At 38.1% G+C, this 17,182-nt stretch overlaps 1 protein-coding gene across 1 annotated transcript in view; it reads left to right on the top strand.

Annotated features, from left to right (window-relative positions):
- The window catches only part of CSMD1 (CUB and Sushi multiple domains 1), a 2,262,799-nt gene extending 2,250,350 nt beyond the window's left edge, over positions 1–12,449 (top strand). Inside the window, exons 69-70 of the mRNA XM_045286696.1 lie at positions 6,171–6,303; positions 9,155–12,449. Of these exons, the coding sequence (XP_045142631.1) occupies positions 6,171–6,303; positions 9,155–9,314 (293 nt within the window). The 3' untranslated portion in view covers positions 9,315–12,449. The remainder of the gene's footprint in view (positions 1–6,170; positions 6,304–9,154) is intronic.
- The last annotated feature ends 4,733 nt before the right edge of the window (positions 12,450–17,182 follow it).

Here is a 17,182-nt window from a genome sequence, read left to right as displayed (position 1 = left end):
TTCGTTTAAGGATACCCCAGTGAGCTGTATACAGGATTCTGTGTCGATATCTCAGTTTACTCATCCGAAGAGCCTGACTCGAAGGACCTTGTTGCCGCCACATATTTCCCTTCATTATCCCATGTCTATATACGCTAACAAAATAGCAGCTTTGTTTAACAAGGAATCTTTTCTCATGTGATGATGAGTTTATTGTCAGGGAAAACAATTTGCCTCACAAAATAATTTGAATTTCAAGCTAATCTTCTTTGATTCAACTAAATGGAAAAGTTTGTGTTTAAGTAATGCTTCCACAACAACTATTCATTTAAGAATTATGACAAAAACTCATTTTGTGGAGAAAAATAAACAGCCTATGAATTGTCTCAAATACATAGATGAATGGGAAAAAGTGATTATCATTGAAAGGATGCCATAATTGAGATATCTTGAAAGTCAACTATATATGCCAAAAGTTATATAAAAAACTCAATAAAATTGCTTTATGTACTAAAGTAGATTTCTCAGAAAATGGTAGAATATATTTTACATAATATATTCAGTAAGGACTTGAATCTTGTATCCATACAGATTTCTTATTGCTAAATAACAAAAAAGATGAATAGCCCAGTGTTTTAAAAATGGTCTAAGAAAGAGGCATTTCAACAAAATCTACAATTGGCCAAAAAGAATCTGAGAGGATAGTCAATCTTATTAGTCATAAAGAAAATGCAAATTAAAGCCACTGAGAGATACCACTTCTTATCAAATAAAACCAAAGCCAAATCCCACTGCTGTCGGGGTTTCTGAAGCTTTTGAAATCTTTACGAGATCAGACAATTTCATCTTTTTTCCTATGTGTGACTGGTGGATTTGAACCACCCATTTTGCAGTCAGTAATCCAAGCCCGACAGTGTCGGCAGGTCTCCCAGCAGGATGACTGTGTTTGAAAAAGGAGATTTCAAGTATAGGGAGGATGTGGAGAAATATGAACACTTGTTTATTTCTGATGAGAATGAGAATAATGGAACTTCCTTTGTAAAGCTGTTTGACAGTCTTCAAAAAATTAAACAAACTCAGCATAAAATTCAATAATTCCATCCCTATGTGTATGTACCCAAAGAAAACAAGTATTTGCATCAGCATCTGTGCACAGCTAAATGATTAGACCATGGATGGTTCAGACATGCAATGGAACAAAAGGGAAAGCAAAGAGAATGAGGTGTGCTACAACATTGGACACAATAGCCTAGGTGACATACACTTTTCACAAAAATACACATGTTGTCTTTTCAAGTTATATCAAATGTCTAGAATAGGGATATTTATGCACCTAGTCAATAGTGGTCTCTTAAAACTGAGAGGTGGGTGGAGAATGAAGAGTTGTTAGAAAGGCGTTCAGAGGTCCTAGGAAAGGAAGCAAAAATATTCCAAATTTTACTTGGTGATGACTGCACATTTTGTGAACATATGAATGAACATTTAACTGTATACTTAAAATCCCATATATACTCAACTATAAGCTGACCCGAATATCCGCTGAGGCACCTAATTTTACAACAAAAAGTGCATAAAATATGCGCTGAAAGACTCAGCTCATACTCGAGTATATATGGTAGGTGAATTTTATGTGTGTGAATTGTTATTTTTTTAAAAGATTGAATAGCCCAGCTTATTGCATATGAAAGGATACTCACCTTCATTATTAGAGAAATAAACATAAAATGAAGGAAATGCTATATATGATTATGTTTCAGAGCAGAAGTAGCCACAGTAACATAGAAGCAGCAGCAGGAGTAATATGATGAGGTGTGGAGGGTGGGGAGAGTCAGAGGGGATGGAGAAGAAACAAAAGAAGAAGAAGAAGCCAAGAGTTAGGTAATATGCAATTATCCAAGTGTTTGTGCAATGACCCTCATGAAATAAGGGTAGGGATGAAATTGGAGCATGCCTTCGGAGGGAAATTATGTAAGAGACAGGAACAACAAACCGTACAAACTCTGTTAAGCAGTGAATCCACTGCTTGGGATTACTTCTAGATATTTAGACCATCACAAGTGTGTATATTTTGACAAAGGATTTTACTGCAGCATTTTTTCAAGGGGCCTTTCAAAGTTCATAGAAATATTCCATTAGCTTTTAATTCAGTTTTCTTACGAACTTTGTGAAGTCCCACATTAAGAAGACAGAGAATTCTCCTTCAGTAGTAGACTCACTCACTCACTCACTCACTCACTCACTCACTCACTCACTCACTCACTCACTCACTGTCATTGTGGCAATTCCAACTCCCCATGATCCTATAGGACTGGGTAGAACTGGCCCTGTGAGTTTCTGAGACTGTAGCTCTTGATGGAAGTAGAAAGCCCCATCTTTCTCCCACTCAACAGTAGACTGGTTAAATAACGTCTGAACTATACAAGCGGTCAATGGAACCCTGTGCACTGTAAAAATAAACAAACATAAAACCCCACAAATAAATATGTCTACTCTGATTTATATGTGTTGATGAAAGTACTTCTAAAATTCTACCTTTGGGGGGAAATAAGATAAGGGAAACATTCAGTAATTTATGTTTATACTATTTCACTGGAAGAACACATTTAAGAAAAAGTCACTATTAAAGAGGAGGAGGCTGGAGCAGGGGATGATCCTTTATTTTCATTCCCTTTATACTCCTGAGAGGAGCCCTGGTGGTGTAGTGCATTCGTCATTGGACCACTAACTGCAAAGTCAGCAGTTTGAAACCCCTAACAAAAGTACAGGAGGAAGATGAGGCTTGGAGTTATAGCCTTGGAGACCCACAGGGCAGTTCTACTCAGTTGCATGGTGTCACCATGAGTCTAAATTGATTATCTAGCAATGCGTTTTTTGCTATATTATTGGAGATCCCCTGGTAGCCTGTTGGCTAAGTGTTGGAGTGCTCACTGCAAAGTTGAAGTTTTAAACCTACCAGCCTTTCCTGGGGACAAAGACGAGGCTGTCTGCTCCCTTAGGATAGGATCGCTGTGTGTCAGAATTGAATCAGTGGCAGTGGCCTGGTTTTTTTAAAATGTTTGTATTATTTAAGGATCCCCTGGGCACAATGAGGTAAGCGTTCAACTTGCTAACAGAAAGGTTGTCATCTCGAACCTCCAAGCTACTCTGCAGGAGGAATGCTAGATAGTCTGCTTCATAAATCTGTATAGCTTCAGAAACCCACCCCAAGGGGTGCTGCTACTGTTCTGGAGAGTCGCATGGCTCAGAGTCACTTATATGTTTTATTTTTTCAATGATTAAAATTGGGATAAATAACTGGAATTAATTTGGTTTTCCAGACAGCGTAATAATTTAATAACTTTGAGAGTATATAATTATAAAACATGTTGTGAGATGGTCAGATGGCATCTGACCCCCTGACTTCAAAAGGGGAAAGAGACTTCAACTCAATCAGCCTAACATTAATTACTTGGAAAAAGGGGTCATATAGTCTTCCACGTTCCAAGTGAGACCATACAAATTGGTGTACCTCCACTTTTCCCAATGGATATGGTAAAAGGAGGTGGGGAAAATGCAAATAGATTATGTCATTCTGCTGTGAGTGATTGTTAACAGAATTAATAGAACTGTGGTTGTAATAACTTGCAACTCCAGTCAATTTTATCAGCCTGCTGATTAAACACGAGCCATTTCAGAAGCAGGAAGGGACTGTCGGGCTAATTCTAATACTAGCTGCCTCTCTCACAGTACTACCTACCTGTCCGCTGGGTTCTATAATTCATTGCAAGGACCACAAAGACTCATAAATCACGTTCACAATTTCGGGACTTATTAGGAAGTTACCAGGTTACAATTCAGTGCCAGAATGTTCAGGGTACAGTTATGTGGTCAGGAATACCTACTCCCAGCTTCTCTCACATGCAGGTGTCTGGCTAGTCCTTAATTTCTCAGCCACGTGGCTCCCTTGCTTCTGTCCTGCTTGGAGAATGATATAAAGCTATTTTAAGGCTAAAATAAATGCCCAAGGTGCATGAAACTTCACCATAAACCTGAGCTGGAAGATAGCCAATATTAGTTCTCAGGGTCAGCAAATTTAGCTCCCGGATTAGTGCTTGAAGGTATCCCCTTTGGCAAGCAGACCTCCTACCCAAAGGCACTCAACTTTATACAACCCGTGCTCTGAAAAGCCCCCTCCTGTGTTTGATGCTCTACTTTCTGGTTCTGCTGCCAAGGCTCCTCTGTATTTCCTTGGCCAATTCTCTGCTGTCACAGGTTTCTCTCACTGGACGACGATGGAGGCTCGCTATGCAGGGATTTTGAGATCAAAAGGACGGTTTCAGGCCTGGCTCTTCTCTCTTGATGGTCATCCAACAGTCCCTTCCTGCTTCTGAAATGGCTCGTGTTTACTCAGCAGGCTGATAAAATTGACTGGAGTTGCAAGTTATTACAACCACAGTTCTATTAATTCTGTTAACAATCACTCACAGCAGAATGACATAATCTATTTGCATTTTCCCCACCTCCTTTTACCATATCCATTGGGAAAAGTGGAGGTACACCAATTTGTATGGTCTCACTCTGTGGTTTTGTTAGTTACAAAGACTATGGCTAGAATAACCATATTAAATAATTCACTGTACCACAATAAAATACAGCATCTTTCTACATTTCTATGAAATTCTCTATAAATTATCTGAGTGCTGCTGTTAGAATTCCAGTTCACACAGGCACAGGTTTATTCCAAACTCGATGTGGTGACAATCTTGTTTGAATATTGACCGGTTTCCTCAATCACACACTTGTCTTCACCTCATTAGGGGACGTTAAATATCCACTTAGCATCATGCTTGCTAAGGGGCTTTGTTGGGCCTGTTGGGGTCAAGGTGGAGAGGTCACCTCAGAAAGGGACTGCTTTGGGTACAACTTTTCTTAATGTGCTTGAACTATTTAATGCATGATATGTGAATTTTGTGCCAATAAAACTTAAAAATGAAAATGGCTATTTCTTGGAATTCCAAAGGGATTCTTTTGATAGATTTTCTAAAAAAAAAAAATATACAGGATGATAGGTAGCTTGTAATCCTGCATATACTGGGGTGCAAGGAAATAATATCATTCAGTATTTTTGTGAAAATTCAACGCATTCTTATTGAAATATCTAATATTTGTTTCTTTGCACTTGCAGTTTGTAACAATGTTAATGAAGAAAGATTCATCTTTTGATTTAACATTCCATATGTTTTAAGAACACATTTCTAAATATCAGATCAACTCTTTTTCTATGATTCTTTATGCAGATCATTCCAATTATAATTCATTAGATTGTGTGTAGAATGTGCTCACATGCAATTATGCTATATACATTTTAAATCTTATTTTATAAATTCATCAATATGTGAACAGAGTTTCTTAAGAAATAAATGCAGTGTTGAATTTTAAATGTTTGTGCCTCTGTCAATGTCAAGCATATATTTGGCAATCCAGAGAGATGGAGATTAATTATTATATTGCTTTCTTTGGCTACTATTGGACAGGTTTATATTTATCCTCTCCATTATGGTTAGAGATCATGATATATCAGGTTTTTAGTTCCTTTTGAAGTCTTCCATTATAATGTGGGTTGTATTTTTCTTCTTAATGTTTCTTAACTATGTAATGAATTTTGAAATCTACCTAAAATAAAAGTAGATACAATAACATATTCACATATGTAAAATTTAATACATTCATGCAGAAGCCTAGAAAGTTTACTTATTTCAATAACAATCATGAGTAATTTGAGGAACCTCTGCTTTAGAATAGGAGAAAATGTGAAACCCTGTGCTTCTCAGTGTAGAGGCAAAACCACATGAATGATTTCTGTTAGTTTTTATTTTGTTTTTTCTGCAAAGTAAAATAGAAACATAAGTTTATGTTTAAAAACAAAAGTCAGAAGGTGTAGCCCTACCTTTGTATATGTATATTTGAAATGTGAGATGCTTCCATAGTACTGGTCAATGTTAGTCAAGAAGAGTCAGCTTTCTCGGTATCTCGGTCACCAAGATAGGTAATACAATCGTTATTAAAAGTGTCAAGTAGATACTTGTATAATTGAAACCCTTTTGCTTCTTACAGAGGTCATATTCTTCTATAAAATGTATAACAAAATATAATTTAGCTCACACATAATAAAGTAACTGCAAATTAATTTTTCTCCCCCCATCCCCTTTCAGATCCCTCAAACCCTGATCAAGATTCTTCAAATCATTATCACGGCACCAGCAGTGGCTCTGTTGCTGCTGCCATCCTGGTCCCATTCTTTGCTCTGATTTTATCGGGGTTTGCATTTTACCTCTACAAACACAGGTACTGCAGAAATGCCACTGATGCGAAATGTTGGTGATTTTACAGTGTTGGCTGAGTGAATGTTTACTTTCATATTGCTATGAAAAAGTCTCTCTAATCAAGAAATCTTACATAGAGTTTAATAAACCAGACTGTTCAGTAGACACCAGAATGATTAACTTTTTGAAAATAACTAATCGGAAAAAAATAAAATACTTTGTATTCGAATGAAAGAAGTAAAGGGTCACATTTTCCCTTGGAAGCTACATGGTCTGTATTGGGAACCTTGGTAGGTCTTCCAACATCCCAGTGGAACGTCAAATGAATACTTTCTACAGTCCCTTTGAAGTTCACACACACACAACTTTAATTTTTTCTCCATCCCTTTCTTCAGCAAATATTAGTATAACTGCTACTGTGTACAAAGCAAGATTATCATGCTCGCCCTCAAAAAACTGTTTTGAATATATATTAATTTCTAAACTCAAACCAGATTCTGATTTGTAATAAACCTAAATAGGATTTTCAAAGCTGTAAACATTTATAGGAGAAGACACCCTCATCTTCCCCTTTCTGCCTGGTTCGTGGGTTTGAACCCTCCAATCTCACTTGGCTCGCTCTCTTGCCTGGGGATCGACAGCCTCTCTCGCACATCAGAGAGATGCTGCCTTGTACGCCCCTGAGGGATGCCAGCCATTATTCAAATCTCAGAACATGCTCTCAATGTTCATCTTTTTCTTTAAAAGGAAAGTTTTGCACAATTACATGTGTTTACACACAAAAAATGTATCACTTCTCATCTTTTAATTTTAAGGCAATGTAGCATTGAGGGTATCTGTAATATACCTGAGACCTTGAGTCTTTAAATCTTAAAACATTCTCTATAAACCTTTAGTAATTAGGTGCTTCACAGAAGGTAATGTAGTGGAACCAGAATTTAGTCTATAAAAACAGATCTGTGGGAACTAGCATTTAGTTTTCCATGGTTCTCACATATTTTCTTTTATAATCCAAAAAATATTATTTCCAGTATATATATATATATCTCTCTCTTAGGAGCCCTGGTGACATAGTGGTTTTGCGTTGGGCTGCTAAGCACAGGCTCAGTGATTAAAAATCACCGGTCACTGCTCCCGAGAAAGATGAGGGTTTCTACGCTGCAAAGTGTTACCACCCTGGAAGCTCACTGGGCAGTTCTACCCTCTCCTTTAGGGTCATTTTGCATTGGCATCGACTCATAGGCAGTAACTTTGCTTGTTTGGCTATCATTCATCTTACTTTTTTCATGTGCATTTGATATAAACTATGTGTTTCCATTCTTCTGGGCAGGTGGGAAATTTAATCCCATCAAGATTGCTTTCTAACTCTCCCAAAATTACATCAGAAGCCAAGTGGCTCAAGTTGTATCTAGTCAATGAAAATGACATTGCTATCAGATGGCTCTTTGTAGACACACCACTGATTCAGCTAAGTGGGGGTGGTCTTCTGGTTCTCTGCTTAAATGCCACATGAGGAACATGGGGCTGGGGAGCCCGGAGTTGTTCCACAGTGCCCAGAGTCCAAGGCACTTCCAGAATCCGTGTTATTCTCAGTTCTTGCCCCCTGCAGAGGTAAAGCATAAAGTCCTTAGCTCTCTCTCCACTGGCTCTTCCCCTCTTCAGATAATATAAATTCTTTAATGAGTTGACTTTATACTTCTCTAGATAAAAGCTTATTTTCCCTCCTAGTAGAGTTTCTTCCATGACTGATATGCTTGAAGTTGTTTTCTCATTCACATCCAGAGTTCCTGACGCAGGCCCACCACAGGAATTCTCTGCATAAATGTATTTCTTCACAGCCTGCATCTACCTAATAAAACACTCTAGCATGTTCCCTAGCAATGTGAGAGCCGTAGCGACTCGTGACCAGACTGACTAAATGAAAAATTTAGCCTTCATTAACATTTGACTGACTGTACTTACTAACTTTTGCTACTGGAGCATTTTCCAAGTTCAATGTCAAAGATCTCTCCCATTCCTAGGGCAGTTTCAGACTGTTTTTCTGCTGACAGGAGCCTAGTTTTGCAAGAGTTACATCGTTTTTATTTTTCCTTTCCTTAATGAACATATTGCAACCTGTAAAGGCATTCTAACCAATTACTAAAATAGAAGTTGTTTGTTTGTTTTTCCCAACAGGCAACACTTAGTGCTCTTTCCAGTATAGCTACTTACATTTAGTTCTGTTTTTACCAGCTGGCATATTTTTCTGCTGTAATTTCTTTGAGGAAAAATCAGGAGAAGGAACTATAGATCATAAATAGATTTTCTTTTAAAGCATGTAAACCATAGTTTAACATATGTTTAATCTTCTATAATTGACTTATTTTTAACTCACTAGAAACAAAATTATGTTACAAAATAGCTAACCGTGAATATCAGTGTTGATATTAAACTAAGAGTTTTATACTTAATTTTTAATATTTGCAGATCCAAAAAAATTGTCAGTATTATTGTTCTACAAAGAGTTGAAAAGTTACGTGCCTTAACCCAAGTCACATAGCTTATAGACTATATATAAATATCAAAATTATGATTCCTGTAGCTCCGAGTTTTACATCTGCCCATTTTATCAGACTAATTAGTAGGAAGCATAGATGTTCCTTTAATTTTTGAAAAGCCTTCAATTTTCTAAGCCCATCTTTATAGTTCCACACACCAATTAAAAATAAAACCTAATATGTGTCAACGTGTGAACTATTGCCTGCCATTATATACAACCTTGTATGTATTACTCTGTGCTCATTCATATGTTAGCTGGTACAAATACTTTCAGCTGTTACATTTCTTTTATGTAAATCGGGATTCTAATTGTTTGTTGCTTCTTTTCACTTTAGAACAAGACCAAAAGTTCAGTATAATGGTTATGCTGGCCACGAAAACAGCAATGGACAAGCTTCATTTGAAAACCCTATGTATGACACAAACTTAAAACCGACAGAAGCAAAGGCTGTGCGGTTTGACACAACTCTGAACACAGTCTGCACAGTGGTATAGCCCTCAGTGCCCCAATAGGACTGATTCATAGCCATACCTCTGATGGACAAGCAGTAATTCCTTTGGTGCCGTATACCACTCTCCCTTCTACTCTTGGCTTTGCTGCAGCGACCCTTAACATCTTCTACTGGCATCCATGCAGTGAGAATGTCTAGTATCAGAGTATCGAGTCTTCTGAGGTTCAAACTACAATTGCATCTTCATTCTGAAAGTGGATTCAAAATGCCTGGCTGCAACTGCTTGAACTTAGATGACACAATTAAGGAAGACTGCCAAGTCATGCCAACAGGTCATACGTCATGCCTCAGACTTTCATATTTCTTTGTGTGGCTGGGATGCCTTTCAATGCAATCTTCTGGGCACTTGGATACATCCTGTGGGTGCAGTGACAAAATGATAGCACCACACTATTTTTGTTTGTTTGTTTGTTTTAGCCCCCATAGACATGAATAGTTTGAAAACAAAACAACAACAAAAAAGCTTTCATGAAGAAGATACCCTTTCTGATAGATGCACACACCTCCAAATGCTTCACTCTGCCACCCCAGAGACCTGACAACCTTGGAGAAACTCACCTTGTCTCTGTGTTCATTCCTAGGGCCATTTGCAAATTTCCCAGTCAGCTCTTCTATTGCAGAATTTTCGATGCACAATTTTTGCACTAGTGTATTATGAATGACTGAGTAAGATTCTGATAAACAAACTATTTACACAGGGTTTATACACACTATCATTGTATATACACACCCTCTCATATTTCCAAGCTAAACATTCCACTATCGGTTTAGTTGATATGAAGGAAAGAAAAAAAGACAACCCAGATATGGGACAGGTATTAAAAGGAAGTCTGCTCTGGAAATGGTTTATTATATCAATACTTATATTAGTTATATTTATGTGTTGACTGCACTGAAGAATGCCAATGAGGAGAGAGGGAGAAAAGAGGAGGCCTTTTTAAAATTCCCCATGTGTTTTCTTCCTTCCAGGTCACCGTCACTCAACCATAGTCCATATTCTGCTCCTTAACTGCAGGGTGTTTGCAGCAATTGCTATTTGTCATGTAAAAATGTGAATAGTAATTTATTTTAGATAAATGCAGTTTTCTCTTTTATATTGTTACCTTTTAATTTTCCCCTTGGGGTGCCATCCTTCTATGATATTGCATTGAAAGACAACATTCTACAGTAGCACCTTAAACTCAGTGGAAAATGCTTCATATCAAAATATTAAATTTCCCTCTGGGAGCCAAGAAAAAACACATGTCCTCTCCTCTCCTAATGCCATATTTTATATATTAATTTGTCTATGTTTCATGCTTTATACATCTAATAGAAGGCAACATTTAGTGATTTGGGAATGTATGAAATTCATTTACAGACTGATACCTTATGATTTATGATAAAAAATGAAATATGTATGATTCCCAATGTGGAGAAACTCAAATAGAACCTGTGGAAATGGGAATGTTTTGGTAACAAATTCGGAGTAAAATGATGTTTATTTTTATTTATACTTGCTTGAGAAAATAAGGTTTGTTTTAATATTTTATTTCAAAGTACATATTCCATCCACTGAAAACCTCCCCTTTTCGCCTTCCCAGATTGGCAGCAATAGAAATAGGAGAATCTTGAAATTGGCCTTCACTAGCTGAAGTGCATTGCACATAGCTTCCCAGACTGGTTATGTGTCTGTCTGTTGCCTATTCATCAGGAGTGGACCGTGGGAGCAAAAAAGTCAGGACAAGAGCTCTTTGTGCTTTAATCCATGCATTTTTCTTTGGACATTTTAGTAGTTCTTTTGATTTGGTTCCCAGCTGTTTGGTTCCCTCGCATTAAGGTGGCATCCACTTAGCAGGGCATAACAAACCTCTTCTAGCTCCTTCCTGGCCTTTTGCAACCAGTCCCACATGATCATGCAGAATTCTCTGCATATTGTCCTCTAGCCAACCTGACGACATTTCCAGAGATTGCTTCACAACCTGGAGACCTCGTGGAACTGTTTTGCAGTAGTCTAGATGAGGTCAGCCGGAGCCAAGTTCCTAATACACACATGGAAGTAAAACATACCGACCATTGCAGGAAGTTTGGAGATCATTGTGTGCAAGGGAGAACAGGGTTACCATATATATATTAGGTGTATATATATACATATATATATATTGTACATATCTAAGTTTGAGTCATTCAAACTAGGTGCAAAATGCTGACTTCAGAGTCTGAATTAATGTCTCTGTTCTCATATCCTGACCTGCTTGCTGGTCAATGACGTTATGAAATCCTGAAATCACAGGAGATACATCCATTCAAGAAACCACATATCAGATCAGATACTTTTTCCTTTGTGCGCAAAGTCAAACTAACCTTTGGTTGCCGGTTTGGAGCATGTTATTAAAAAAAAATCAACCAACGGAATTCTCTTGTGAGAAATATGCCTAGTTTATTCATCGGGTGTGTGCAGTATTTAATCAATTTTCCTGTGAGGTGTTGGAAGGCTCTTGTGATGGCGTCAGGAATCGTACTGACTGCGCTAGGTCTTCGAAAACGTTTCCCTGAAGGCAACCAGGACACGTGCGAGGGGAAGCAACCCCGTATGCTCACAACAGGTTGTGTGCTTCAGAGCTGTTTAAAACTGCTGCTTCTCCCACACATCTTGCCTTTCTTCAGTTCAGGCTAGCTGCAATAATTTTTTTCTTCTGTAAACTATTTTGTAAGCAACAATAACAAAACGTTATTATAAAAGGGAAAAAAGAACGCTGGCATTATGATCAGGTTAACCCATCATCATTCCCACCGTCCCATCTTGCCATTTCACCACATGCTGCTGACATGAAGTAGGTGCAAAAGACCTTTTTGTACAGAGATATATTTTTTATGAAGAATTTGTAAAATTATTAAATATGCTGTAATTTTTTGATTAATGTAGGTAAATTGTTCAAAATAAATGTTTTTACAATACAAAACTGTAATTTTCCCAGTAATGTAAAATGTATCATCTCTAGCCGATTTTCAGTTTCAATCCTATTACACATGTATTAATATTAAAGTGGCCTGTTAAAATGAACAGTATCTTTTTTGTCAAAAAATTATAAAGAAAGTGTAATATAGCTTGTGCAATGCCACCTATCTTTAAAGCAAATCAGAGTTCTAATTAAATATTTAATTTTAGATTTCTATTTCTTGCGTGAATTTATTTTTAGCTTTACTCATATGTGATTTTGTTTTCAGTTTTACTGAATGCATTGAAGTTTCTTGAGGGGGAGGAGAGGAGGTAAAGTATTAGTAACAAGCATTTGTACTTAGAAGGAGGCTCCATATTACCTCCGAAGCATCGCCATTGCCATCCTGATCAACAGCTAGTGCCCCCAGAATAGACCCTGACTGAGAACATTCGTGTTGAGGTGATCATTTTCTTAATGCTTTGCATCTAAAACCAATGATGGCTTCTATTATCTTCCAAGTCTAAATCAAGCCTATATTTTTATGGACTTTTCAAAAAATGTTGGGTGTTGTTCCTGGAAGTGTTCACAGCACCTATAAGGCACATAGGAAAATTATCCGCGTCTTTGACTAATCGTTCAGAATATTACCTTTTTCAAAGGCTGAAGAAAGGCAGAGCCAGCTGTCCTTCATCCAAGTCTTGGCTGAGTGGAAACAGAATGCTTCACAAGTCCTGAGTGGTCCATCAAGCTGAATGTCTTGCAGAATGATAAACTAATTTTCCTAAATGTCAAGTCATCACAAAATAAGAAACAAACATATAATAAAAATAGTCCCAGTATGACTTCAAAGGAACAAACTTTTAAAATATCCAACTTATAACTTGGTCTCTTTGGGTCAGCATTTATTCTACTAATGAGCTGCTGTGCTGACAGCTTCATCTTACTCTTCATCTTACAGAGAGGCTGGCAGCTTTGAATCCCCGACCTTGCATTTATCAGCCTAATGTGTAGTGTGTATGCCTATAGTGATCCTTATAATTCAATGTTCCCTTGTTTTAACATTCCATCCTTTTTATGAAGATGTCATATCACAATTAATAAGTTATTTTACTATTAAACAATTTTCATTGTAGCTGTGAATTATTTTTTTAAGATATCATTTGGTAGTTACCACAAATTGTAAAATGTAGAAGTAAATACTCAAATATCTTAGTTTTCATATATTCTACAATAGCTCACACATAATGAGTCAAGATATATTTATCAAAGACAGGTGAGATTTGGATGTTCTACATTTACTCTATAAGAAGCCTTGACCATGAGTGGGTTCTGTATTGGACTACTCGCAGTTTGTACTCACCAACTGTGCTCCGGGGGAAAGACGATGCTATGCTCTCTCATACCGAGCTGTAGCCTCTGAGAAAGGATGAGTCAGAATTCACTCGGAGGCAGTACACTTGGGATCTTGTAGGTCTTTGTTTAATGAACTGGAAACATGAGAGTTTTACTTTATGTTTGTAATAATGGATATTAAACAATCATCAGGAATTAATGCTTAGTCTCACAAATGGGGATCATATTCAATATAGTCTTCACATATATGTAGAATTTTAATCACATACATAGGATCTTCCACATTCAATACTCTGAAATTTTTTTTTAAATAAAATGGAGAAGAATAAACTGAGCCAGAGGACCTGGATGGCCACAACCCTGTGATACCATAATTTGGTTTCCAGCAAGATCTTTAAGTTAATAATTAATATGTGACTTCTTAGTTTTTAACTTTTTGTTTGTGTGCTTCTTCTATAAGTACTGTATGTAATTATATAATCAGTATAGAATTATGGTTCTCAACCTGTGCTTCTAGATCCATTTGGGGGTCAAACCCTTTCACAGGGGTCACCTGATTCATAATTAGCAAAATTACAGTTGCAAAGTAACAATGAAAGTAATGTCATGGTTGGGGGATCACCACAACATGAGGAACTGTATTAAAGGGTCGCGGCATTAGGAAGGTTGACAATCACTGATACTAAATAAGACCACATAGGCAAGAATAATGGAATCTGCTATTAGGTGTGGTGGAGTCAGTTTAGATTTAAACTAATCCTGTAGACCACAGAACAAAGGATGCCCCTCTTGGCATTGTATTATCTCCACAATTGCTATTATCCTCAACTATGGTTGCAGCCACTCTTCATCTCTCTCTCAGAATGACTTCCTCCTTTTGTGCTGGCCTTCTACTTAACCATGCATTCTCTTCTCCTAGGACAGATCTCTCCTGATAATGTGCACCAAGCACACGGAACAACTCTTTCCATTCACCGTTCTAAGAAACATTCTGCCTATATGTCCTCCAAGACAGACGTGCTTGTTCTTCTGGCCATTCATAGTACTTTCAAGATCTTTCTCTAATACGATAATTCAGATTCATTTGTTGTCAACCTTTACGTTTCAACAGACATAGTTTTTAATTATTGATAATTATCAATTAATTATTAAAACATCTTGATCACATGTTTGATCAATTTCAGACCTAACAAGTTATTGGAATGCTTCAATTTCTTCATTAGCTCCAGTAGTGGATGTGTACACTTGAATAATAGTGATACTAACTTGTCTTTCTTGTAAGAATATAGCTATTGGGGAAATAGATCTATGAGCCTATATTTATAGGTTTAGTATTAAGGTAGCAGAAGGACATTGGGCCTCCACTCAAGTACTCCCTCAATGCAAGAATACTTTCTTCTATTAAATTGGCATTCTATGATGCTCACCTTCCCGACACAACCGCTGAAGACAAAGCGGGTGATTAAGCAAATGTGGTGAAGAAAGCTGATGGTGCCCGGCTATCTGGGGTCTTAAAAGCTTGAAGATAAACAAGCGGCCATCTAGCTCAGAAGCAACAAAGCCCACATGGAACAACATATCAGCCTGTGTGATAATGAGGTGTCGAAGGGATCACTGAAGACAAATGGGTGCATAAGCAAATGTGGTGAAGAAAGCTGACGGTGCCCAGCTATCAAAAAGTATAGCGTCTGGGGTCTTAAAGGCTTGAAGGTAATCAAGCAGCCATCAAGCTCAGAAGCAACAAAGCCCACATGGAAGAAGCACACCAGCCTATGCAACCACGAGGTGTCTAAGGGATCAGGTATAAGGCATCATCAGAACAAAACATCTTACCATAGTGAATGATGGGGGGACTGCGGAGTGGAGAACCAAAGCCCATTAGTAGGCCACTGGAGATCCCCTTGCAGAGGGGTCTCGGGGAGGAGACTAGCCAGTCATGCGATGTAACAATGATGAGAAATACAACTTTCCTCTAGTTCCTAAATGTTTCCTCCCCACTCCCACTACCATGACTCGAATTCTACCTTGCAAATCTGGCTAGACCAGAGGATGTACACTGGTACAGATAGGAACTGGAAATACAGGGAATCCAGGGTGGATGAGCCCTACAGGACCAGTGGTGTGAGTGGCGATACAGGGAGGGTAGAGGGAGAGTGGGTAGGAAAGTGGGAACCGATTACAAGGAACTATATGTGACCTCCTCCCTGGGGGACAGACAACCGAAAAATGAGTGAAGGGAGACGTCGGACAGGGCAAGATATGACAAAATACCAGTTTATAAACTATCAAGGGCTCATGAGAGAGGGGGGAGCGGGAAGGGTGGGGAAAATGAGGACCTAATGCCGGGGGTTTAAGTGGAGAGAAAATGTTTTGAGAATGATGTACAAATGCGCTTTACACAATTGATGTGTGTATGGATTGCGATAACAGTTGTATGAGCCCTTAATAAAAAGGTTTAAAAAAATATAGCTATTACTCTATCAAAGACAACATTGCACTTCCAAATAAATCTTAAATTGTCCCCTATGACAATGAATGTGATACCCTTCCTCCTGAATCTTTAATTTCACACACTAAACCATATGACTATCTGATTCAAAATGATCAGTACTGGTCCACTTTAGCTCAATAATGCTTAGGATATCAAACTTTATGCATTTCATTTTCTTTTTGACAATATCCATTTTTCTGAAATAATAATTCCTGCATTCCACCTTCTGATTGTTAATGGATGTTTGAAGCTGTTTTTCTTCTTCTGAGACATGCTCCATCAGTGGGAGAAAGTTATGAGACGTTTCTCCATTTACATATCATTAATATTGACTCTACTTGAGGAGATAGCACTTTTCCAGTTGTGGTTTGAATGCCTTCCAATTTTAGGGGATCATTTCCTGGTACTAGATCAGACTGTGCTCTGCTGATGCATAAAAAAAGTGGTGAGGAAAGCTGATGGTGCCCAGCTATCAAAAGATATAGCGTCTGGGGTCTTGAAGGCTTGAAAATAAACTAGCAGCCATCTAGCTCAGAAGCAGCAAGGCCCACATGGAGGAGGCACGCTAGCCTGTGTGATCACGAGATGTCAAAGGGATCAGGTATCATGCATCATCAGAACAAAAAAATCAACTCATTGTGAATGAGGGGGAGTACAGAGTGGGGACCCAAAGCCCATCTGTACACAACTGGACATTCCCTTACAGAAGGATCATGGGGAGGAAATGAGCCAGTCAGGGTGCCATGTAGCAATGATGAAACATACAACTTTCCTCTAGTTCATAAATGCTACCTCCCACCACTATCATGATCCCAATTCTGCCTTACAAATCTGGCTATACCAGAGGATGTACACAGGTACAGATAGGAACTGGAAACACAGGGAATCCAGGGTGATGATCCCTTCAGGACCAGTGGTCTGAGTGGCGATACTGGGAGGGTAGAGGGAGAGTGGGTTGGAAAGGGGGAACAGATAACAAGGATCTACATATAACCTCTTCCCTGGGGGACGGACAACAGAAAAGTGGGTGAAGGGAGATGTTGGGCAGTGTAAGATATGACAAAATAATAATAATTTATAAATTAT

This window comes from Echinops telfairi, unplaced genomic scaffold, assembly GCF_000313985.2.
Source record: "Echinops telfairi isolate 266 unplaced genomic scaffold, ASM31398v2 ScPeMD7_9;HRSCAF=40, whole genome shotgun sequence".
Lineage (NCBI taxonomy): Eukaryota > Metazoa > Chordata > Mammalia > Afrosoricida > Tenrecidae > Echinops > Echinops telfairi.
Note: the sequence above shows the minus strand (reverse complement) of the source record. Positions and strands in the feature narration are given on the sequence as shown.